The sequence below is a fragment of the Camelus dromedarius genome, chromosome 10 (assembly GCF_036321535.1).
Source record: "Camelus dromedarius isolate mCamDro1 chromosome 10, mCamDro1.pat, whole genome shotgun sequence".
NCBI classification, from domain to species: domain Eukaryota; kingdom Metazoa; phylum Chordata; class Mammalia; order Artiodactyla; family Camelidae; genus Camelus; species Camelus dromedarius.
Genome location: NC_087445.1, coordinates 36905924 through 36932425, shown reverse-complemented (window position 1 = coordinate 36932425; position 26502 = coordinate 36905924). Strand labels below are relative to the sequence as shown.

At 41.7% G+C, this 26502-nt stretch overlaps 1 protein-coding gene across 1 annotated transcript in view; it reads left to right on the top strand.

Moving 5' to 3' along the window:
- Window positions 1-24747, top strand: part of TRPM3 (transient receptor potential cation channel subfamily M member 3) — a 724277-nt gene extending 699530 nt beyond the window's left edge. Inside the window, exons 24-27 of the mRNA XM_064490266.1 lie at window positions 4417-4567; window positions 4688-4887; window positions 6844-6976; window positions 16396-24747. Coding sequence (XP_064346336.1) covers window positions 4417-4567; window positions 4688-4887; window positions 6844-6976; window positions 16396-17848 — 1937 coding nt within the window. The 3' untranslated portion in view covers window positions 17849-24747. The remainder of the gene's footprint in view (window positions 1-4416; window positions 4568-4687; window positions 4888-6843; window positions 6977-16395) is intronic.
- Window positions 24748-26502: the final 1755 nt, after the last annotated feature.

Below are 26502 nucleotides of genomic sequence, written 5' to 3'. Positions count from 1 at the left end.
AGCAGGGAAGGAGGAGGCACGATGGTAGCCACCAGCTCACTTGCTCCTAAACATCCCATGTACTGTCCATGTACTGTACCCAGGGTTTGTGGGCCCTGGAGCATTTCCCTGGGATCATGAACCCCTAGACAATGGCTGGTGCCATTTAACAATCTAGATAATTTACCCCTATCCTGAAATCTGCTGCTTGTCAGGGCTTTAAGGCGTCCAGTTCATCTTAATCAGTGGTAGACATCTGTAAGTTTGAGTCATAGCACTTTCTGGCGCAGATAAATGCCCTGAGTAAGGACGTGGCTAGGAGCCATTAAAGATCCGTGTTTTGCACTAACTGATGCGTATAATGTTCACTGCCTCTTTGCTGATATTACCAAATGAAGGCTGTTTCTTAATGATGCATTTTAATTGTCATTATCACTGTCACAAGGATCATCTAATTCATTTATACTGCACTTGTTGCTCTAGAATCTAGATGATGGTCTTCAGGGCTAGTCCTGACAAACAGAATGTGCAGTGTGACTGAGGCTCGGGGGACTACAGTTGTGCTGCGCTTCTTCAGAGCCTCAGCAGAGCTCACGTCACTCAATAAATACAATGTTCTGCTCCGTTTCTGTGCCCCCTGAACTCACTAAACTGAGTTCCTTAGCACAGGGACTGTCTCTTTAATCCTCAGCATCTCCTGCACCACGCATATAATAATCTCTCAACAAATGTTTCTAGAATAAGTGCTGTGTTTAGTGATTGCAAAGTAAAGGGGAATAAGACATAGTCCCTAACCATGAGAAGCTTCAAGTCTGTTAGTTACAAAAATAACACTACCAGCGATTACACCAACTAATGCTAATCAAGGGCAATGTGCTCGATACTGAGCTAAGTGCTTTGCATGCATGCCTCATTTAATGATCTTGACAACTTCCTCCCACGTTGTATACTATTACTACCCCATTTTACAGATAAGGAGGCTGAAGTCTGTGGAGTAAGCTAACGTCACATCATTTGCAAATGGTAGAGTCAGGTTTTGAACCCAGGTCTGCCTGTTATAATGCATGTTCCTAACCACTAAAGTAATACTATGTCTATAAAGGCAGAATGAATAAAAGGTGGGGCCACTTGAAACCAGTGAACACCTACTGTTCTCTCTGTTTTTTTCTCTAGGCTAGAAGAAGGGCCATTGTGAAGGAAGTGTCTGCATCTTTGCTAAATATAGGGTCAAAAGATGGAGGAGCTCTGCTCCTCACAAGTTTGTTTTACATTCTCCCAGAATGTAAAGAGAAATTGCAGAATGTCATTGAGAAATGGAGATTGGGGATTGCATCTGTAAAAACCGTGTATACTTTGTACCTTGCCCCAAGCAGTTCTTTCTCCTTTGTCAGTTTCCCCATAGAGACCTGAGCAGAAGCCAAAGGAAAGGACAGCACAGAAGTGACAGCCCCAAGGGAGGTCAAGCCGCTGGGAGGGTTGGGGGACAAGCTTCACTGAGGAGAGAAAAGTAAAGTGAGCTATTCCATGAGGCCTATGGCCAAGTGGGTAACAGAGACCCTGGCATGTGGTTGAACATGAGAAGCATTCTCATCAAGCCAAGGGTGGGATTTCTGGAAAGGACCTAAGGAAGGAGCCAGCAACTGCTGAGAGCTAGAACTGTCCATCATGAGTAGACTTGCAGAGCTGTGGCAAATGTTAGTGCTCAGCAACCAAAGTGTGTGTAATGATCTCCTTTATTCACTCAGCAAACATGTGTGGATATGTGTGGATATGCTGTGTATATGCACTGGGCTAGGTATGCACTTCCAGGGAAACCATGAAGGGAAATGTTCCCAGTAGGAATCTCATGTGGGACACAGACTGGTAAATTGGCAATAGTGACACAGTGTTGAGAAGCCTCCCAAAGGGGCAAGCAAAGGGAGCTCTGAGATTATAAGGAAGACAAAGTCACTAAAGAAAAGAGTATTTGTTAAAGATCATGACATTTGTTAAAGATGATAGGAGAGACTTTATTTAAGGGGGGGCTACTGCAGTGGGGTTCTGTAATAAGAGAGATTCGGTGTGACTGAGTGCAAAAAAAAAAAAAAAAGGAAATTTATAGCCAGGAGAAAGGTGTGGGTCAGTGAATGGAAAATCACTAAGAGGAAATGTCAGGAGTAAGGGGGTTTCTGGCTAACCTGACCTAATGGGTTCTTACTGAAGACAGACCATTGTGATTAGACGTCAGATGGAGGGTGATGGAGGATGAGGAACGTGGTCAGATATCAACTCTGATCAGATATTGAGGTTGGGGATTCTGGCTAAACTTGACTGAGCAGGATTGTTGCTAAAACTGGACAACGCAGAGACAAAGTTGGAAGTCCAACAGCTGAGGCCTAATTGGAAAAGAGCTCAGAAGAGCCTGAGTGGAGTTCAGCCAAGTAGGGGAATCTTTGTCAGTACCTACCCCATTCCTGGCTGGAAAGGGGCAGAAAGCTAGCTGAAAGCTAAGTGGGCATGGAAAAGGTGAATAGGATTCACCCAGCTGCAGCAGGGGAGTGGGAGCAGTGTGTCGGAGGGGCTTTTTGGAAATGAAAGAAGAAGCGTGGCTCAAAATCAGGAAGAGAGAGCATGACATTTCTAGGAACTACAAGAAACCTGGTCCAGTGTGTGCTTGGAGGGAGAGGTGGAAAGTGGCGAGAGATGGCACTGGACCAGCCACCCTCAGAGTTTGGACTTCATCCTGAAGCCAGCAGGGGGCCCTATCATTGGGTTTTCCTTCCAAAAGAGGATCAGAAGCTTTTACAGGGCTGTCTTGGGTGGGTAAGGTCACATCTGCCAACAACAAAAAGGATGCCAAGTCTGAAAACACCTGTTTCCAACACCCAATCATCTTGCAGGCAGATCCAAAGCAAGCACTTTGGCCATCTTTCTCTGGCCATAGAAACAGAGTCTTGGTGTCCTGATATTATTAAAACCCTCATAAACTGAGAAGATGTATTTTGGACTTGAGAGCATGTCAAAAATCATATAATTTTTCCAGCCTAATTCTAGCTCACTAGACTCACCTTAGTGGCACCTGAGAATTCCCTGGGAAATTTTAAAAGAAATATCAATGCCTGGGCTACCCTCAAAGATCCTGATTCAGTTGTCTGAGGCAGAGCTAGGAACTGGTAGTTTTTAAAGATCCCTAGATGGTCCCCTGTGCAGGCAGGGTTGAGAACCTCTGCAGAGCACACAGCCTAGCCATGTTAACTCCTGAGAAGGAAATGGACTCCCCTGGCCGTTCTCCAGGTACTCCAGCCGAGATTCTGGGTCAACTTTGCATACCTTCCTGACAGATCTTCAAAATCTGCTTGTGGCAACTGCTGAGACCTCTTCATGCCCCACTCCCCTTTTACAAATAGATGCAAAAGAACCCTGTTCTGAAGCCAACATAAGACATCCAGAGAGGGAGAGCGACCTCACCTACTCCTGGGCACTTAAGGGCATCAGCCTCATCTCACTCTCTGGGCTGGGTTGTCCTGCAACGCTAAGGAGCTTTGTCAAGGATTTGTTTTTCCCCTGGATTTACCCGGAAACTCCAAGCAGGCCTCATTAGCACATTACTCACACTCACCCAAGTCCCACACATCACCTTCCTCCTCACCCCCACCTCCAGATCTTTTATTTTTCTCTATTTGCCCATTTATTCAATGCAGTTGGCTTTTGTTCCCTGTGCCCTGAAAAGCACCTATTTAGAATGGCAATGCCGCTGGAAGAAAAGCAGGTGGCTACGGGCTCCATGGTCCCAGCCCATGGCCCCTCGTTGTCCTCCCCATGAAATGCCGTCCATCTGGAGCACTGAGCAACACCCCTCCTAAATACTTCGAAGGAACTGCCCTGTTTCAGTCCTTTCACACTGAGACAGCAAATCATTAACTCAAGCCCCTGGGTGGTTTCTTGCAGCAATTAACAGCTGCCCTGGTGTTAATTCCCAATCAACAGCCCCTCAATCCTGCTGCTCTTACAGCTGTCGGCTTCTGGCCTCCACAGCACATTTTGAAAGTAACTCGGTGGGGCAATGAGACTCTGTCCCTCCTGCACTCCCTGAGGAAGCCCTCACCAGGCTTCTTGGGGACACCAAGTGCCCCAGGGACTGGGTGAGTCAGCAGGAGGCTCCACCCACCTCTTTCTTGTCAGATGACAACTTGGGAGACTGACAGAACTAACTCTCCTTTGCAGTAGCAGCCCCTTGGGATATTCATGAAGCTTTCATTTTCCTATTTTGGCTTTTTTAGAATTCTTTTTCTTTTTCTTTTTTTTTTTTCTGTTTGTTTTGAGATGGCTGTATTTTTCCTCCACCTAAAAAAACAAAACAAAACAAAACAAAAAAAAACCCCTCTCATTTGAATCAGTCTTTTTCTCAATCACGGAGCCACACAGTTTCTCACATCTTACCTGTGTTGCTTCCTCCAGCTCCCTGTGGACAGAATGAGACTCGAGAGGATGGTAAAATAATCCAACTGCCTCCGTGCAAGACAGGAGCCTGGATTGTGCCGGCCATCATGGCCTGCTACCTTCTAGTGGCAAACATCTTGCTGGTCAACCTCCTCATCGCTGTCTTTAAGTAAGAGGGTCCTTCTTCAGAGTACCTGGAATGGAGTCAGGAAACTGAAGTGGGAGGTGGGTGTGATGCTTCAGAAAGCAGTGGAGTTTTTCACTTGATTCTCTCTGGTCTCTCTTTCAGCAATACATTTTTTGAGGTAAAATCAATATCCAACCAAGTGTGGAAATTTCAGAGGTATCAGCTCATCATGACTTTCCACGAAAGGCCCGTTCTGCCCCCACCTCTGATCATATTCAGCCACATGACCATGATATTCCAGCACCTGTGTTGCCGATGGAGGAAACACGAGAGTGACCCAGATGAAAGGGACTACGGCCTGAGTAAGCTTCAAGTGACAGCCCCAACAACCACAAAGCAGAAATCCCCACCGCTTCTGTAGACAGTCATGCAGGACCACTGGGCACCTGGTTCCTCCTTCTTCCTGCCCATAGCTCGGAAGACTTGGAAGGGAATGGGGTAGGGGGTGTGCTTGATGCAAAACTATGCTGGAAAGAAGATAGTCAAGCATTCTTAGCCTCACACCTTTCTTAGTGAGATAAAACCAGGATCTAGTAGGGCTCTGTTAGCATCTTCATAAGTTCTAAGTTTCTCACTTTCCAGATGTCCCACCACAAAATATATCAACCATGTTAATGCTCCCAGGGCTGCAGTATATATAATTTAAGCATCCTGACATGAGTTGAATTGAGTTCTAGGTGACTAATGTTGATTTTCCATGATCATTTCTGGATCCATTATGTTTTTAAGTCTTAAACTCTCCCCAAGCCTTAAGGGTTGTACCTATATGACTTCATGAGGAAACCGGCCCTGCTTTCCATGATTCCCAGGACAAAAAAGAAGACCCTGCACCAACCACCTTGTAGCCCAGTGTTTCTAGAAGGAGGTTCGATTGGCATTGGGGTGGAATAATTCTTCATTATATAGACTTGTTCCACATATTGCAGGAGATTTAGCACATCCAGCCTCCACACATTGAATACTAATAGCTCCTGCAGGTTCCTGAATGTCCATTGGGTACCACCCATAGTTAAGAACCATTGGGAATCCAGCCCCATACAAGCAAGCTACTATGGTTTCTCAAAGGGTGTCAAATAGACCACCTACACTAAATCTGCTGAAACAGAGCCTCTAAGATTGTGGCCCAGGAATTACCTCCAGGTGATCACTAGTGCAGCTAAAGTTTGAAACCAAAGCCACTTAATAATCAGCTGCTTCTCTAAGTCTGAAGCTTTTAACAACTTCTCTGATACAGCCATGCCCAACTTCTCTCAAGACATTAAAACTGGAAACTTGGAGAGGGGCTAAGAATTTCCAGATTCACTGTTTCTATCTGAAACACCAATTAGGCAAGTAGAAAGCTCAGGGGGAGAAAAGATACAAATTTCTACCGGGCTTTTTCTACAGCTGTATCAGTTATGAATTTGTTTACGTGCTATTAACAGAAAACCAGACTAATAATAACACAAATAAATAAGGTTTTACTTGTCTCACATAATGAAAGGTGGAAAGGTAAATAGCCCAGAGCCCAACAATGACTCACTGAAGTAAAAGACCCCAAGTCCTTTTGTTTTTATGCTCAGCTCTTTCTTATCGCGCTGTCTTGTCTGCTGGTAGCAAAATAGCTGTTGCACTTCCAGTCATCACATTGTGTTCAAGGCAGAAAGAAGCGGGAAGGTGAAAAAATGTAGAAAGAAGCAGCCCCATAGCTAGAGTACATCAGGAAAGCAAAATCTCTTCCCAATACACAACCCCTTCCTGCAGTAGAATTTTGTTTGTTTGTTTTTTGAGCCAAACTGGGCCTCATGGTTGCTGCCAGCTTCAAGAGACATGGAAATGTATGTATTTGAACTTCCAGCCTCTGTAGTAGGGAGAGGGAAAGGAGGAATTGGGTTGCAAAGGGTTTTTAATAAGGCCAAGGAACAGTGTCTGTCTGCCACACTTCTCAGCCCAGAAGCTGAGTTTTCAAGAAATTCCCATTCTCTGCATAGCTTCCCTTTCCTTGATTTCACTACATTCTTGGCCTTACAACATACATAATTCTTAGCAGTAAACCACATATACTCAGGTGAGCTTCAGAGACACGTAATGAATCTAATGCCCAGAAAGAGGACAGTGGCACAAGTTGCCTGAGTGGATTTGGATTTAGTCTGAAACTTAGTGAAGAATCCAGGCCCCCTTCCCTAACCTCGATTTAGCTTAGGAATGCCATTTGGCCCACAAATCAGAGGCCATCGCTTTTACTTCTCTGCCTCATATCCCTCATTTCTTTTTCACAGAGCTCTTCATAACTGATGATGAGCTCAAGAAAGTACATGATTTTGAAGAGCAGTGCATAGAGGAATATTTCAGAGAAAAGGATGATCGATTCAACTCGTCCAATGATGAGCGGATACGGGTGACTTCAGAAAGGTGTGTTCCCTGGGCACATGCCTCTTGGGGTTGTTTTATACCATGGCATGCCTTATCAATTGATTCTGTTTGCAGGGCCACAAAAAAGAGACCCTCTTGTGTTTACTATCATTGTCTGAGAAATCATCAAGCTTATGAGAGAACAGAATGTTGTCTCAAGTGTCTATAGAGCAAAACCCCAGACTTGTAGATCCTAGACTTCCCCAGCAGGCAGTAGCAGCCGCCTTCCTGGACACTAGAGATTGTTGAGTCCAGGACAGGGCAGGGGTTGCTGGCTCAGACCAGAAATTAGAAAGATCTGACCCAGACACAAACCAAGAGAGACCCAGCCCAACTCAAGGCTCTTCGATAGATTTGTGTTTTCTGTAGATCACTGAGCATCTTCTCAAAAGACATAGTTGGTCCTCATGCCTGGCTCATATGGGTGCTCAGTACCTTCAAAATAAACCCAGCAAGAGACTTGTGAATTAGTTAGAATAATGGTTGAGGGCTTTTTAAAATTACTTTGTTTTTTCTTCCTATAGAACAAGATAAAAGCAAAGAGATAAAAGCAGGGTTTTCTCCCTAGTTATTATATACTTCTAGATCTTACTGACCAAGTAGTCTTCTAGACCAATAGGGCTATAAAAGAAAAATCTCAAAATAAAGAGACGAGAATCCTTTAAATGTAATAAATCTAACTTTGTGCAAATGGATTTACATTTTCTTATTTTTCTCATTTTCTGTAGATTAATACAAACTTCATTCCAGGCTGGCATATTTAAAACCCAGCATTTGGGAACCATTCTTCTAACAGAACACCTCTAATGTTACAAAGCTTTGCTGTAACTTTACATTTTAAGCATTTGCAATATAAAGATGGCAGAAGCAAATTATAAATAGTGGGAAAAGGTACGATATATTGATGATTTCAGTTGATATATGACTCGGACTTCTAAGATTTGAGTCAGTCACCTCTAATTTTCTTGAAATGACATTTTGTCTGCTTTCCCATGTCATACATTCTCTAGTGGCTCTGCAGAAATTATGCAAGTGGCATTTTTCTGTCCCTGGCCCTTTATCTCTTTAGAGAATGCAGTTTCTGAATCACTATGTTATACACCAGAAACTAACACAACATTTCAAATCAATTATAGTCCAATAAATAAAAAAAGAATGCAGTCTGTATAAGTAGGTATATATGAATATGCCATTGAATGATTGTATTCATAGTACTCAGCCAATATTAATAAAGTTTAAAGCCATGCACAGATTTTATACACATCTGTCATTGCAAAATAGAGCATTTTGTGATGATGTAATGTGAAGCAATTTTCTGGCAAACAGAGGAAGGAGCTGCAAATCTGAAGATCTCTCTCATGCTGAAGCCTTGGAAAAGCTATTTATTAATGGACATATAGCCATGTGGTTTCCAGAAAATTGTGCCATGTGGACACATTGTCCATTGCTCAGACATATTTCCAAAGCATATATCCAGGAGCCTTTGAAACGCTTTCTGAATTCAGAAGGCCATAGATCTGGAAAGAAACGACATGTAGGGAAAGGAGTGTTAAGATGCAAAGAAGTCTTTGCCTCTCTGGGGTCTAGAGGTGTAGACACTAGGGCATGTAAACTGTGCCCTTGTTACCAATTCCTTTTGGATGGAAACAGAAAAGGAACTGCAGCACCTCCACCTGGGGCTCTTACCCCCACACCTATAAATTCTTCCAGACTTCTTCCCCAAGGCCCTATTCCTCTCTGGGTCATTATAGAGCCCCACCCTTCAGAAAGGTGACTATGGAGAGCAACTCCCAGAGATCTAGGACAGATCCAGGCCCACCCTCCCTGTGTCCTGGGCGTTAGCTGACCTCCTGGAGTCACGCGGCCTGGAGGACCAGGGTGAGCTCTTGGCCAAGCCCAGGTGCCAGAGATGTGAACCTAAGCCCAGGCCTCATCCGGCTTCTGTTGCTTCTGTGTTTGAGGTTTAGCTTTTGTTGGTAGTGGTGGTGGTTTTGGTTTGTTACATTTGTAAATGTACCAAAAAATAACATCTTTGAACACTAGAGTTGTACTCAGCACAATAGAAATGCCATGAGGTACATGAGGGAACAGATACCAACCGAAGGAAGAGTGGACCCACATTACCCACATTCTCTAGGACATGTCCTTCCCAGGCGGAGTGGCAGGCAGAATCACCTGCCCAATTTATATCAGAGAAAGAGAGAGAGATGACAAAGAGATAAATATGTATAAACACACATTTGAATGATATATTAAATTTCATACATTAACTGTGCACATTCTATATAGTATACAAAATAGTATATAGTTCTCCCTTCGTATTAGAGAACTTCAGTACAGGGATGTGAAATCAGAAAAATTAAGAGCTGATTCTTTGCTCTACTAAGAACTTGGGGAAAGGGTTTCTTCACATAGTGAGCCCCGTGCCTCTCCCCCTGCTACTACCTTTAAAAGACAATGTATTTATACAAGTAATACAACTTGTATTTATACAAGTTCTGTTTGCAGGAATCTTTTTAGAAATACAGAGATGCTTCTGTAATTGTCTGTTTAAATGAATCATTACTAAATCATATTTTTGTACCCAAATGGATATGTATAGGGCTCAATACATTATTCAAGAGATCATTAACACTGTGGAGGAACTTGATTTTGAAAAATCCCTGTCTTTCCCATTTTTATATAGCAATGACCATGATGCATCTAAAGCAATAGAGTTCCAGAATATAATGAGCTAATTGAGTAACCAACACCCTCCACTTACTTGGGATAATATCTAACTAATGATAACTATATTAACATAACCAAATTTTTAAGCTGTTAAGCAGCATTGTTGACTGGCTTTTTTTCTGAGAGTTTTTTGACCCTTGGCTGAAGATAACCAATCCTTGGAGTTTGTTCCATCAAATTCCATGCTCATCATCCATTAACAAGTTCAGTTCTTCACGCATACTGGGCTTTCACTGTGTGCCAGGCGATAAGGCAGGGCCCTGTTCTCAAAAAATACAGTCTCATTGAGTTCTACTCAACCCAAAGCAGGAAGAGCCAGAAATCTAACTCAGTGGTTCTCAGACTTTAGAAGGCCTCAAAATCATCTAGAAGGCTTGTTACAACACAGGTTGCTGGGCATCTGCCCCCACCCCTGGTTTCTGATTCACTACATCTAGGGTGGGGCCCTAGAATTTGCATTTCTAACAAGCTCCCAGGCAATACTGATGTTGACGCTGTTTGGACTACACTTTGGGAAACACTAATGCAACACAATGGACAAAACTAAGAGTCCAAAATAGGAGAGAACGATGCAGAAGTATTCACTGTGGAGCATGAAATTTGTCACCTTACATTCAGGAAAGTTTCTGGAGGTCATTGGGCACAGATTACTTGTACCCAGAACAGTGTTTCTCCCACACACCTGAACAACAGCATTTAATAAGCATGTATTGAGCAGGGCCTGGGATGAGGATGGGGTTATAAGGACTGCGCTTCAAAAGAATGTGTGGTCCAGTTACACTCAGCCTCTATTTGAACACCTCCTAGAAAGAGGAGAAACTGCCTTAGATACCAGCCTTGTGAACAAATACAAAAGAAAAAATTAAATTCTGTTCTCTCTGAAAAAAATACTTTACACAGGTGGAGATCACTATCATCTCCCCACTTTGCTGTGTCTTTTCCAAACTAAATACCCCAAGATCCTTTAACTGTACTCATCATGCTAACAACAAATCTCCCACTACCCTGCTCACTTTCTCAATATGTACTTCAAATTGTCAGCATCACCCTTAGTTCTGTGTTGTAGTTAGAGCCTAGATTTAATTCCTTTATTCATTCATTTACTATTTTTGAGCATATTCTGTGTGCTAGGCTAATAGAGTACAACAGGACAAGTAGTTCTTGTTGCAAGGGAAAGAAGACAGTATAATGGAAATATTTTAATACCAATTCTGCAGTAGCTAGCTGTGTGACTTTGACCAAGTTACTTAACTCCTCTGAACCTATGTCTCCATCTGCAAAATGCAGTATTAATACCTAACTAGAACTTTAAGTTATTGAGATAACATATATGAGACATTATGATTGCGATAACTAGTAGTTATTATTATTTAATCTACACATTTTATTTGCTATGAGGTTGCATTACAATCATAGCAGCCAAGTCGTATCTTTCGTTCACAGTGAGCCTATAATTAATTAAAAACAGGGCTTTTTCACATGAGCTGATTTAAATATCCTCAAATCTCTTCTTGTGAAATCTTTGTTTTTAACCTAAAATTGGGACTTAACATTTATTGATGTGACACTTTTAATTTCCCCCCTTCAGCTCATTATTCTAGCATTTTAAGGACTACTTTAACTCCTGATTTTATCATCAGTCTATTAATTTTTCATCCTGTTCGTTTTATATTATTGTTTCATTGATAAGCATACCTACTGTATCTTCAACATAATCCACCAAAATGCTCACCAGCACAGCTCAGGTGAACCAAGACAGAGCTAAGGAATTGCATGACTCCCAAAAATACCTTTCATGATGACACTGACCCATTTTTCTACCATCTCTCATTTAGTTAATCACCCAGCCAGATATCCACATTTCTCCAATCAGCCCAGTGTGTCAACCTCCCTGCTAAAATCACAATGTACTTCGTCAAAAATATTGTCCATCTATGTCTCTCTATTAGTATAAATTATCAAGAAAGAGTCATTAATACTGAGTTCCCAGCCTCCTGTTAACCAATCCTATCTCTTTAAAGTACTCAAAAGACACCATCAGCTTAATTACCTGCTACTAAGCCATTCTGTTATGCTGCCAAGAACTGATGTCTAACTCCCATGATTCCTAGAACTTAGGAATGTTGAATATTAAGAAAACGTTTCCTATCTTCAGTCTCCTGGCTTATTATTTCCCTTTGGTTCTTACTGGTTACGTACATTTTCTGGTGATCACAGATGGAAGTTCTTTTCTGGTTCCTTTAACTCATTTAAAGCAGAATTTGCAAACTGGTCGCTCGTGGGCAGCATCTGCCCACAGAGGGCTGTTGTGTAGAGCTTGCAGTGATTGTTAAAATTCATTCTGAATGCCTATGGACTGGGCATGCTCTCTGCTGCCACAGAATCCCTGCCTCTGTTCTCTTTAATACGTTGTCTGCTTTACCTACTTACTTTATCTGCCCTGAGGCATTTGATTCTCAGACCCCTAACTTAAAGCTTCCAGTTCATCCTCACCATCACCCCACCTGTAAGGCTCCAGCTTGTCAGAAGATTCAGTTTGAATTTTCTCCTTGATGGTAACAACTTAAGCAAACTGGGATATACATTATTCCTTACTGTCATCTTTTAATCTAACATTCTCTCTCCTAAACTGATAGGTTCTGTACCCTTCTTCCACTTCACCTAGATTCAAAAAAGTATTAGATATGTGACTATTAATAGTACATTCAACTTACAATTTTTCATAACAAAGAGACAGGAATAATTTAGGATATATGAGATTTATAAGTAATCAAAAATTAGTGTTAGCCAAAAAAGATGAGCTTCACCTACGTCCCACCAAATCTTTTTCTAAAGCTGTTCTTTGGTATCTCCATTGATAGAGCTGAGTTTAAACTTTTCTCCCCCCTCCCCTTTTTTTTTGTCCCAGAGAGAAGGATAATTGGCTCAAAAGGAAGGGGAGGTAACCCTAAAGGACTCAAGTAATTAACAAATTAGGTATCAGTCTGTGGATAAGCAGGAGTTCACATTAGCAGCTCTGTGTCATTGCCTTTGATCCCCAAACCTGTGACAGTGTGCCCTTTCCCCTACAGGAGCACCCACAATCAGGCTCATGTGATACGGGATTGTTTTTGCTTTTCATCCTACACCCATCCCACTGCTAGCACTCAGGGGAATATTTGAAATTTAGAACAGACATGGCCTGACAGTTCTCTTTTTTCTTTTACCGTATTTCCTTCAACCACATTTTGAGGCTATCAGAAAAGAAGGTGAATTTCTAGAAGGTAAAATCCTTAAAAAATTACATACTGAAATTGAATAGATCTGTGCCACCAGAATCTTCAAGTGGATGTCCTTTTCCTTATCACATTGGCTGTTAGAGGCTAGTTGTCTTACTACCTGGGTTTTTTTCTTAACCCACCTATTGAATCCCCTCTGATGGGGCTCCTGTCATTTTCTTGGCCCCCTGGGAACAGGAGCCACCGCACATCTTTCAGGGCTCTATTGGGTCCCTATTGTGATTGCCTCCTGAGTTATTCTGAAATAAGCCACGCAAGGTCTGGGGAGTTGAAAGAGGGAATGAAAAATAAAGTGTTTCTTCCATACAGCATCTTCCTTTCCCAGTCCCTTCTTTTCTTACTTAGTCTTGTCCCATATCCGTCTCCTTGAGGATTCCTGTTGATCCATAAATTCTTATCATTCTTCTCTCCACTTTATCTCCCAACATTTGACCAGCGTCAGCTCCTAGAAACTACAATCATGACCCAAACTCTTGGCTCATTCCTCAGGCCTATTTATATCTATGATGCGTGCTCATTTACAATTAACTTTTTAAGAATTCTTTTTTAAAGATTAAGGAAAGCACTCTATTTTGGGGACAAGCACATATACATTTGACTCTAGGAAGTTTTACTTTTTTATAACTCCTACTTTAAATCCTTAACAGTCACATCCATGACCTAACTGATGACACAGGTGGTAAACCCATCCAGAATCTGGAAGAAAATGAATCAAAGAGTACCCCCCACCTTTTTTTAAAGTTCAACTCTTACATTCCAGGGCATCTCAGAGCCCACAGGAGAGTTAAGATTCTGTGAAGAATAGCTCCTTGGCCCTGTTCTAGCAGGCTTTCCTTCTGCAGTTCCATTCCCTGGAGCCAAACTGCTTATCTTCATTCTTGAGGCTCCCACTGGGCACCTCCTTGCTTTCCTGGGGGCCTGCTTCCTCCCTGTACTTCCTCTTTCTTTCTCCCATCCCCTTGGGCTCCTTAGTTTCTGGGTTATGTTTACTGCTCACAACCAAGTTCTTACCCTTCCAGTAACTCTTGGTGCCTCTGCTTGGCCTCTTACCTGCTAGTTTTCTCTGCAGTGTTGGATCCTGGGGCTAAAGCAAGGTGGGATGCAGGGAGGGAGGTCTCCACAGTGCAGGGAGCTATCTCACCATGCTCAAATCAATGATCATGTGCAGTTATGCTCAGGGAGCATCTTTATCTCTTCCCATACCAACCTTGTACACACCAGACTTCAAGAAAGGAAAGGAGAGGGAGGAAGAAAACTATCCTGCCTGTTGTTACCCTGCCAACACTAAAAAGCTAGGGGGACCCAGTAACTAGTGTGTCTCAAACAAAAACTCTCATTCTATAGAAATGTACCGTCTGTTCTACTCCTGACTTTAATGAAGTATTCCACCCACTTACCCAAAGCTTGCTGCATTACAAAAAATAAGTTGCAGTACTTGCAGAATCAAACTCCATAGGCTAGATGGTGAAAAAGTGAATTGTAAATCTACACACAGACCTATTACTGTAAGTAAGTAAGGAATTTGTTTCTGGGCTATGTTTATAACCACAAAACAAAGCGAAACAGGGAAAAGTTGAATTTTCCTTCTGAATCATCTGTAGTAGCTGGGTGAATAGCATTGGGTTTGTCATATACAGAAATGCTCAATTTTCCAGTCTTTTGGAAATACACCTGGGCATGGTGGCAGAGTGTGTGTGGATCCTGGGAGACACTGGGTTGGTTACAGGGCAGCAGAAAAGAGCAAAAGAAAAAGGTTTCTGGAGCAGGGCTCTGGAGGGTAGACCAGAACCTTAGGCTGGGTAAAGGGAAGTTAAAAGATAACAAGGCAGAGTAGGTGAGTTGGGGGGATTGTTGCCAAGAGAGGTGGAAATGTGCCCCACGCTAACAAATCACACACACCCCCACTCTGGCCAACAGAAGAGGTTTTATTTTAAAAGCCTATGAGTCCCTCAGAGAAGGAAACCACATGCCTCTTACACCTCTTTCTGGCATTGAGATGTATATTCTTCTCTAATGTTCTTCTCTAATAGATGCTACTCTTATTAACACACCACCACCACCATCACCACCACCATCACAACAGCTGGGGGGACCCAGTTCTAATTCCCACCACTCCTTGTAAAGCACTACCATATTCCTTTTAAGGGTCAGCAGTCAAGTGATTTGCCATACATATTGAAAGTATTGGAAAAGTATCTTGATCCTCTCCAGAAAAAGTTGTGAATGGATCTTATTTAGATTCTCCAAAAAATTTGCCTTCGGGCATTTAAAAGTGGAAGTTTGAGCTCAAACTAAAACTTGGCTTTGGTTTGCCCTTTGCAAGATAATTTGAGCAAGTGAGAAAGATGGCACAATTTTATTTTAAATATGTGGTCTCTGTCTTTATAAATAAATGGCCAGGCAACCTATTAGACAATTGAAATCAAGTTCATCACAGTAATTAACTCAGTGAGCCTCTGTGGACACCTGGCAGGGATTGAGGTGGCATCATGGAAGTGGAAACAGGAATATGATTCAGATCAACCCTTAAGAATTTCCAATGGGAAGGGTTAAGACCTGTAGAAATAACTGTAAGATAAAGCATCTGTGTAATATAAAGCTACCCAGAGAAGATGAGAGAGAGGAGGAAAGTTTACTTATTGATAGTCACTCCAGAGTTCACCACAAATTACTTTACATAATCTTGGCTCAATTTCTTGATGTTTGCTTTTCCTTTGTGAATGAAAAGATTGGGTTGGATTAGATCAACTCCAGGTGCCTCCGGAACAGAAACATAGCAGTTCCTTTGGAGGCACTACATTCTAAAAAATTATTGTGACTAGCAACAACAAAAGATTATTATACAAATGCAAAATATATACAATCCCAGTCCATAGAGTACACATTTTACATGTACACTGCGATAAGAATAGCTACATTCTACAATTCTACTGCAGAATTCTGGGTAAAATCATCCAAATGTAACATTCTTATGTTGTTGGTGACAGGCCAACACCCTAACGCTTATTGAGGTCATTGAACCCAGCCCCAGGCCACAGCAAAGCCAGGAGGGTGGGAAAGGGTGGGACTTTGGCCCCACTCCACTTCAAGAACTGCTCAACTTCAGTGTTTGTTTATTGAGGTTGAGCGTTAAATTTCACTGAGGGAAAAGAGGACTTGTAGCTAAAAAGATTATCACTGGATGCGATAATCTCTAAAGCCTCTTTTAGTTAAAAAAAATTGGGGTTCTGTGATTCTCAGTGACAGGGTCCCTGCCATTCTCTCCTCACCCCCTCTCACCCACCACAGCCCCTCTGGTGGGATAGTGATAGCAACGAGGCCCGGGCACAGCCCTGTTCCCTCTGTCCCTGCTCTCAAACCTCCCAAGGAGGAACCAGCCCCTCGTGACTCTTGTTCTCTCTTCCCACCCAGGGTAGAGAACATGTCCATGCGGCTGGAAGAAGTGAATGAGAGGGAGCACTGCATGAAGGCCTCGCTCCAGACCGTGGACATCCGGCTGGCGCAGCTTGAGGACCTCATCGGGCGCATGGCCACAGCCCTGGAGCGCCTGACGGGTCTGGAGCGGGCCGAGTCCAACAAAATCCGCTCGCGGACCTCCTCAGACTGCACAGACGCAGCCTACATTGTCCGCCAGAGCAGCTTCAACAGCCAGGAGGGGAACACCTTCAAGCTCCAAGAGAGTATAGACCCTGCAGGTGAGGAGACCTTGTCCCCAACTTCTCCAACTCTAATGCCCCGTATGCGAAGCCATTCTTTCTATTCAGTCAATGTGAAAGACAAAGGTGGTATAGAAAAGCTGGAGAGTCTTTTTAAAGAAAGGTCCCTGAGCCTACACCGGGCTACTAGTTCCCACTCTGTAGCAAAAGAATCCAGAGCTCCCACTGCCCCTACAAACACTTTGGCCGTTGTTCCTGATTCCAGAAGACCATCTTCGTGTGTAGACATCTATGTGTCTGCCATGGATGAGCTCCACTGTGATATAGACCCTCTGGACAATTCCATGAACATCCTTGGGCTGGGAGAGCCAAGCTTTTCAGCTCCAGCACCTTCCACAGCTCCTTCAAGTAGTGCCTGTGCAACTCTTGCACCCACAGACAGACCTCCAAGCCGGAGCATTGATTTCGAGGACGTCACCTCCATGGACACTAGATCTTTTTCTTCAGACTATACCCACCTCCCAGATTGCCAGAACCCCTGGGACACTGACCCTCCAATGTACCACACCATCGAGCGTTCCAAAAGTAGCCGCTACCTAGCCACCACACCCTTTCTTCTTGAAGAGGCACCCATAGTCAAATCTCATAGCTTTATGTTTTCTCCTTCAAGGAGCTACTACGCCAACTTTGGGGTGCCCATGAAAACAGCAGAATACACAAGCATTACGGACTGCATTGACACGCGGTGTGTTAATGCCCCTCAAGTGATTGCAGACAGAGCCACCTTCCCTGGGGGTCTTGGAGGGAAAGTGGAGGACTCCTCTTGCTGCCATCCCGAGCGAGAGGCGGAACTGAGTCACCCCAGCTCTGACAGTGAGGAGAATGAGGCCAAGGGCCGGAGAGCCACCATCACAACACCCTCCCAGGAAGATGATAATTCAGAGAGAACCCTGTCCAACAACATCACAGTTCCCAAGATAGAGCGCGCCAACAGCTACTCAGCAGAGGAGCCAAGCGTGCCATATGCACACACCAGGAAGAGCTTCTCCATCAGTGACAAACTCGACAGGCAGCGGAACACAGCAAGCCTGAGAAATCCCTTCCAGAGGAGTAAGTCCTCCAAGCCGGAGGGCCGAGGGGACAGCCTGTCCATGAGGAGACTCTCCAGAATGTCCGCTTTCCACAGTTTTGAAAGCAAGCACAACTAAACCTTCTAATAAGCTTTGCAGAAGGCTCGAAAATCCAGCTCTAAAATTCTTTCCCAAATTCATCTGTTCCCTATCCTTGAAACTTACCTACTTTACCCTTAGTGAGCAAAACAAGTAATGCCTTGGGAGGTATTAACTCAAAGGTGACTTCTGGGCTACAGATCAAGAAAGCATTTGATCTGGCCCAGTGCCAAACACAGGGGATTTAAGTCATGTTCACCCTTGATGGGTAGGGAGGGGAAAGAGGGAGATGAAGGGTTGAGCTGAATGTGTATCACTAGTCACTTCAGAACGCCATGAGCCCTGGGAATGAATGGGGCTTCAAGCATTCTCCGTGCCAGGAGGCAACTTCCTGTTTCTGACCGTTATCAAGAGCTTTAGGATGCAGGGCTAAATTGCAAAATAAAATAAGAAGTCCCCCGCATACAAATGAGATATTCTAAACTTCAATTCTGTTTTCTTTTCACATTGGCTCCATCACTGATGACTGATGAAGAGCATCCTTTTTATTCAGTATAAGCCGGCAGCAAGCAGTTCTACCTAACGTCCCACATCCTTCTCATGCCAACACTTCTGTAATTGATCATTATAAAGAAAAAACAAGGTAACAGTCATAGTTCACCTGTCTCTTATATATTCATTTCTGGTGCCACAACTTTTATCTTTTTTGAAGAAAATAAAGGGAAAAGAAATGCCTTTTTGTATTGCAATCAAAATGAAGGAAGAGTTGATGTTAAAAACAAATGTCAAGTAGTTTATTATATACAGTGGGCATTCAAGTATAGTCGAGCAAGCTCAGGATGAATGTAATTAAATAATTTTATATTTTTTAATTTATTTTTTATCTCACCTATCATCAATGAAGCCACTCACTGAATATGTAATAGTGAACTTTAAAAAAAAGAAAAAAGAACAGTAGGCAGAACTCACCTAAAACTGCCATGTGGGAGACTGTTAGAGCCTCACCATCCATGTCATGCGTTATGCTGCTGTCTGACCTTCATCGTGTGTGAGTCCACCACGTCTTCTGAACATCTCTGGGATGTAACTGCCAATCTTCCACACCACTCATCACATGACCATTTTCTATGTGAATATCTGGTTACATGTAGATATCTTCGTATCTAGAGTTCTGACATTTAATCTGAGTTTAGCATCAATTTAATTGGAGTTTTTCAAGGGCTGGTATCTTTTTTATGGAAATGTTCCAGAGCACTTTCTAAGGAAGTTTCAAAACCATAAATAACCTTAGAATTGACTGGGAGTTTGGTATCAACCCAAAGCCATCAGTTACAGGCATACCATGAATATTTTTCTTATATACAGAGCTATAAAAAAGATACAGTAGGCTAAAATAGGAAGCAAATAAACATATAAAGAGTTCTTTAGTATATGCTGCTTATATACATATATAATCATTTACACAGAGAGACATGTTAATATATAGTATATAAACAGACATATAGAGCTTTCTTAAAAGGCTTGGACTTTTCTATCACCTTGAGATATAACCAGGATTTTTTAATATCCAAGGAGTTTCATTGAAAGAGTTCATTATATTAAATTCTGACAGATGTTGAAATTATTATTTTTTGAATTCCTATGACCTTAGCTTTTCCTTGTACCAAACCAGAGTTGCCAACATGACTCCCTACCTGCCCTCTGTCCCTTTTATGTCCGGGAGCACTTGCTATCGTGACATCTCTTTTAGCCTGGTTTCTCCTGCACAAAGCAATTATGCCAAGTACAATCAGAATAGACACGTGATTCTAAACCAGATAGTATTATGGACTCTAGAATATAGGCATATATTTCTAGCTCAGAGTATGGATTTAAAGTTGGATAAAAAAAATCTTAATCCTCGGATTCCTATTTGGATCACTGCTTTAAAAGAGAATAGAAGTCTGTAAGGTAAAAGACTTAATGTTCCTGGCCCCAAATACTACCTGATTCTTTTGTTTAGCTGTAGTTGTGAACTCCAAATTTTCTCATTATATGAAATCAATGAAATACATGGACAAAATCTCTAGCCTTTCAATATTTAAAACAAAAAGCAAAAACCCTCTGAACGAGCTTTTCAGGTGTAGAAATAATGATGTGGCCATATATAAAGAATTAAAGAATTCCTTTTCCACTCCTTGGGTTTAAGTGAATAAGAAACAAGCCACCAGAGTCCCTCATCTATAACTGCTCTAGAAACACTTTTATTTTTATTGGACCCTATATTGGCTGTTTCCCCCTCAGCAAACATGCATTTGGTCTGAGACTAAATCAGTTACCCTTAAACTTGAGTCATGAATCTCTATGAGGATCTAATGAAAGCTCTGGGCCCTCGCCCCAGAAAAAAAATATACATACATGCAAAGTTGCAATAAACCTTAAAGGGTTCATGCATCCCTGGTTCCATATTGATTGATAATGAGGAGGAGGAATCATGTTTGTTCATAATCAGTGCAGTTGTAATAGGCACTTTACATTTCGAGACCATTTCTCTGTGACTCAGGAAGGCCAAGTCTCAGCACCAGAGTTTGAAGCAGGATTTTGTGACTTTTGTTCCTTACGTTAGCTTTTGCTAGTTTGACGTACTTACGTACTAACATTTGATGATATTAAGTACAGAGCACACTTAAAAAGCCAGAAGGCTCTCTCAGTCTGAAGAGGAATCCAAGAATTAGGTGAAATCGTTATTCTTTGACCACAGAGCAGGATGTGACAGCACCTCCAGGGCCAGATTGAAAGTAGGGGAAAGAAATTGTGAGCATGAGCTTTTCTATTTATCGTGATTTCTAGAGAGAACAGAATAGCACCTGGGAAATGAAGTATTAGCAGTCCTGACCTGACTACTGGTCCTTTTGTTGTGCATGAAAATGAAGTTCTTCATCTTTTGTGAACTGTGTGAAATATACAAGCCAAGTTTAAGTGACTTTAAACACACACTGTGTAACTTTCATGAGCCATTTCCCTCCTGTGCACTTCCATGTGTGTTGTTTCCATCCATTTCTTTCCATTTCTGGGGGTTCTGCACACCAGTGGCCTTGTACAGTTAGCTTGTGTCCAGCTCATTTATTTCACCATGTCCCTGATCGAGGGGATGTTAATTACCTGTCTCTGTGAATTTAGCAGCTCATGAGCAGCAAGTTATTGAGGAACATAAATAAAGTCATAGAGAGCCCATGGAAGTAATAGCTTTGGTTTAATCATCTGCTTCTAAGGTGCCAATTTTTATATACTACCATATGTAATGATTTATTCTAAATTTCTCAGTCCTTTTGGGAAAAAAAATTTAAGGATATTTAATGAAAATGACCATGGAAATTCCTGATTAACCAACATATATTATATTTATGCTGAGAAACTCCCTCCTTGATGGATTTGAATGGAGCTGGAAAGCTTGGGTATAATTGTCATGGCTAGTTTGTGTATTTCTCCAAGTCAGAAGGTGTATTAGGGGTCAGAATGCAGCACTTTACAGAACTGAATTTTTTTTTAAGTCTAAGCTTCCAGGTCTAGGATATTATTTAGCACTCGGTAAGTTCCCCCTTTAAAAAAAAAAAAAAAATATATATATATATATATATATATCTCAGAATGATTAAATGAGAAAAATGTACTTGCAAAAACACAAAATATGTTTTCTTCTGAATGTTTCAAATGCATTCTAAAAGACAGTTTCTATAGTTAAATTATGGTAGATAACTGGATAGTGCATTCATCCCACTTTCTGAGGCTGTGCGGTCTAATCCTCCTGAACGTTTGGGCTATTTAACTTCTATAGAGATAATAACTGTTATCCAGTCATCCATCATGCTGTGTCTATAGACTATACCAATGTGTTGGGTGATGCTGTATTATAAAACACCTATAAACATATATGTAACCCGTGTTTAACTCAGCATAGCTGTAGCATGTGGTTATATTAATGAACGTTACAGGACAGCTTTATAATCATTTAAGAATCTGTAACATTCAATAAAGAAGCACATGTTGCAAGGATTAATTATGTTCCCAATTCCATGTTATTTAGCATCCTCATGAAATGGGCACTTTTGTTCCTGACCTGCTTTGTGTTTTTCACATTCCCATAGACGACTGTAAAATATTTGTATAAGCTGATGTGCATTCTCTTACCAGCCCTGCGAGCTGTGGTAGGCAAGTTGTGATTTTTGTGAAAGACAAACTGGCATGTGATGCAAAAGACTATATGACAAATGAACTGAAAATAATATTTTAAGCTCCAGTTGAATTAGCTGTTTGTTTACATCTGCTAACCCAGTGTGGAAGCAGTGTACAGTATTTTATAAATATGTTCATGTAGTAACACTAAAATGTTTGTTTCTAGATAAGGTGATACTAGTGTGTAGGTGGTTATATACTTGTTCTAGATATTGCATTATAACTCACTATTCTTTAACAATAGCAATGTGACTTAAATGAAGTAATCCCTCTCCAAATCCAGTCTTAATTTTGTGGCAACAAAATGCATGCACTGCTTTATGCATTTCTTTTGACTTCTGAAAGGCACTTAACATTTTACTATTGCCTGCTGTGACCCTTAAACCTGTTAGGAACTCACTCAGATTGTTGGGCTTCTTACACTGTTTGAGGATTATGTCCAATTTTTTAAAATTAAAAACAAAAAAGTAACGAGGGTTTTTTTTATTATCTTTTTTAAAGCTCTGAACAAGTAATACGGAATAAAGTATTAACTACAAGACATATAGCTATGTTACCCAGAGAGAGTTAGCCAGCACTGCTTGGGTTTACTAAGGTCTAGGTGTTGGTGCATCTGTGGTACATGAAAGACACGTTTCTGATTCTTTAGGGCCATTGCATACAATTCGCTATACCAGAGATGAGAATCAGAGGTCCATTCGTGACAGTGTAAAAATCCACAGATCATTCTGAATGAATCCAGTGATGCAACACGTGATCACCCTCCTACCAGGTGGCTTTTCTCACCTTGTGTGTGAGCCTGGCCTGGGGGAGGGCAAGAGGCGGGTGACTGGGTGTCTGATCGAGCACTGGGTGACTCTGAGGAGTTTGCCCTTTAAAGAAATCACCGTTTCATTATTAGAAGCCATTCAACATCTGGAAAAGAGAGGAGCCCATTTGCACAGTCTGATAAATGACTGCTTTTCAATTAAGTAGACGAAACTCTTCTCTCAGCCTGCACTGGCCTAAGCTTTCTCTTCTTTTTATAAGTCAAACATTCTCTTTCTCAGATTGGAGTCAACCAAAGGAGGGGTTGGCTCTGATTTAAGGAAAACAAGATTTTTTTTTCTTTTCCTTTCTTTTTAAATTCATTTGAGAAGGTAGTTGTGTTACCTTTCTCTGATGAATTCCTTGCGTGGATCACTGCTAATGAAATCAAGATAGGACAGTTTCTACATGTCATCTAAGAGAGGATTTTGGTGGCCAAGTAATCCAGATGGCAGCAAGAGTGAGCTGAATTTTCCCTCTCCTAACTTAGTCTACGGTCCCATTAAACCTTCAGGCCATTGCCTATTTGCACAATGTTTGTGTGCTGGGAGATGAAAAGGATATAGGCCTTCCTCTGGAGCAGGAAGATTGCTGAGAGAGGTGGGACAAGGAGGGAAGTTCAGCCTTGTCCCTGGATGTGCAGCCTTCTTTACTCCCTTAACCTTCTTCCTTGCTCTTAGCCCAGCACAAGGTGGTTTTTTTGCCAGACCAATTGACTTTTGCTCGCATCACCTTGATACCCTGTGGACCCTGGCACAGTCAGCTGAAACACTGGCTCTTTGGAGAAAGTCAAACATGCAGACTTTATCCAGCCCTGCTCATCCCACTCACTTAGCTTCCTCCCTCCTCCTCTACCCCATGCTCCCAGCTGGACTGGTGTTGGCGTTGGCTTCATCAGTGCTTTGCCTGAGTCCCAAGAGAGTCCCTCACATCTTCCCCCCAACTTCCCACATACCATCAGCACTGGGAATCAGCATCTAGACTGTGGGGTTGTAAACTCAGATATGTGGAGGGGCTGGATCCAGAACACAAATGTGCTAGTTGGACCCGTGTGAGGCAAACGGGAGGAAGTAGGGTTTACAGGGCATGAGGGAACTCGTGTCCTACTACAGAGACATTCACGTTCAGATCTGCAAATGCTGTGCTAGCCAAACAACTGTGTCTGCCAGCAGCTTTTGGTCCCAGAGACAGTAGTTTGGGACCTCTGAATTGGAGCCAACCGGGATCATATCCCTGATTCCAACTTAGGGAGTGTGTCTGTGAAATACACCAAGAATTGAAGTGGGAGGGAAAGGAACTCACCCTATTCAGGGTTATTTCTGTTCTCCCAAATAATCTGTGTATGTATCCTTGCTAGCTGCATCATTCTGGACCTAAAAGTGGGATCTTTGTGAGGGAGATTCAGAAGAAGAGCACCGTAGCATTGTATCAAGGCTTACCTGCTTCCTGTCACTGCAGCGTCTGACCTGAGTTTATATTGCTGCTCTTGCCGTGCAAAACAGTACATGCAGTAGACTGTCCTCATAGTCGTTTCGTAATACAGAACTTAGACTCTCATTTGTAAGCATTCTAACCATAGTTTATAATGGGGAAAATTATTCAGATATCATTTTTAAATGAATTCCTATAAATAAAACAATTTTGCAATTGGGTTTCTTAAAGATATATACATCTTTTCCTTCTTTGTGTATAGATAGACAGCAGTTTGCATATCAATCGACATTATAAATATATAAAAATCCTTAGAGGAATTGTTCTTTTTTAAAGGTCTATTACTGGATTCACAGTGCACTTTGAGCTTGTTTGTTTAGATATATAATTCGAAGCAGAAGTTGGCAGATACCACGGGAAAAACTTTCTGAAATTTCTGTAACAAATGTTTTGCAATAAAAAAAAAAAAACCTCAGTAGTTCAAAACATGACTTGGATTTCCTTGTGCGTTTATTTGCTGCCCTTTGATCTCTACCATGCTCATGCCAGGAACTGCTGGGGTACAGAGAGATAATTGCCTTGGGCTCTATGGAGTACTTATAGAGCAAAGGCTTCAACTGGTGGTCTATGAGTCATATCTGGCCAGCAGAGAAGGGGTGTTGTTGTCCAGCACAGATATTTTAACTTCAAATAACACTGGAAAAAGAAGTTGCAAAACACATGTATGTGCAATTCATTATTTAGAAAAAAAAAAATTGTTGAGCACCTACTATGTGCCCAGTGGTGTGCTCAGGTGAATAAAGCAGGCAAAATCCCTGTTCCTGTGGAGTTTTAAATATAACTATAATAAAATGTTATCATATACTGTCTTGTAGTTACCATTTCATTGCCTAAGAAATAGAGCATGAAAAGAGTCTAGAGGTTCAGAGGAGTGACAGTGCCCTGTGACTTGGGGCAAAGCACATTCATGGAACACACACAATATTCAGTCCCGTGCCCTGAGAGTCCCTGGAAAACTGGATCAGCCATCGTGCGCTGCCAATATCTCAGACTCAGACCAACACAGGGCTTCCCTGAAGGTGATATTAATGGAAGTAGAGGAAGACTAAATTCTCTAGAGATGATTTATCATTATTTACTTGTTTATGTTACCTGATATGATTAAAAGCCAGAAGACAGCTTACCAGATAGAGGCCTGGGTTACCACATCCTTGTCTGTGGAAAGTTCTCAGTAATTATTTCTTTGTTACCATTCCTGATCTCTGGTCATTAACCTGGCTTCTACCAAACATTCAGCCCATTACTTTTCTATAGTATGAGCCACTTGCTGGAAGCCTTGGGTTGTATGACAGTCATTATCTTATAGAGATATCATCGGATAGACACAATGACACAACACAGTCATCCTAGAAAGGCTTTCACTCAACATCATGGATTTTTGCCCCAATGTTCTTTATCTCGTGCACTAAACACCTTTTTTTTTTTTAAGACTGAGTGTATTAATTTGCTAATACTGTCTTAACAAAACAGCACCAACTGGGTGGCTTAAACAATAAAAATGTATTAAACCACAGATCTGGAGGTTAGAAGTCCAAGATCTGGTATTGGCAGGATAGGTTCCTTCTGAGGGTTGTGAGAGAGAATCTGTTCCAGGCCTCCTTCCTAGCTTCTGGTGAGTTTCTGGCAATCTTTGGCTTTCTTCAGCTCATAGAAACATCACCCTGATCTCTGCTTTTATTTTTACAGAATATTCTCCCGGTGATCTGTATCCAAATATAAGGACACCAGTATGGGGCTCACCCTACTCCAGTATGGCCTTATCTCAACTAATTGCATCCACAGTGACCTTATTCCCAGATAAGGTCACCTTCTGAGGTACTAGAGGCTAAGATTTCAACATATGAATTTTGAAGTGACGAAATTTAACCCTTAACACTGAGTGAATTTGTGAATAGGAGTGTGGTGGTCATTTATCTTTTTAATATCTTTTAAGGTAAAGAAATCAGAATGCAAGAATCAGTTGGAAATAACTTGTGTTGATCAATAGGAGAAAAATATAGATAAATTGTGCTGCTTCCTGGAGCCATTAAAAATAGTTAAATGTTTATATAATGACATGAAAAGGTGTCATTGGTATATTGTTAAGTCTTTTTTAAAAGTAAATACATAAAGTAAATATAAAAGTAAATACAAAATCCCAATTTTTATAGAAACTAAACCAGGTATATAGATATGGATATATT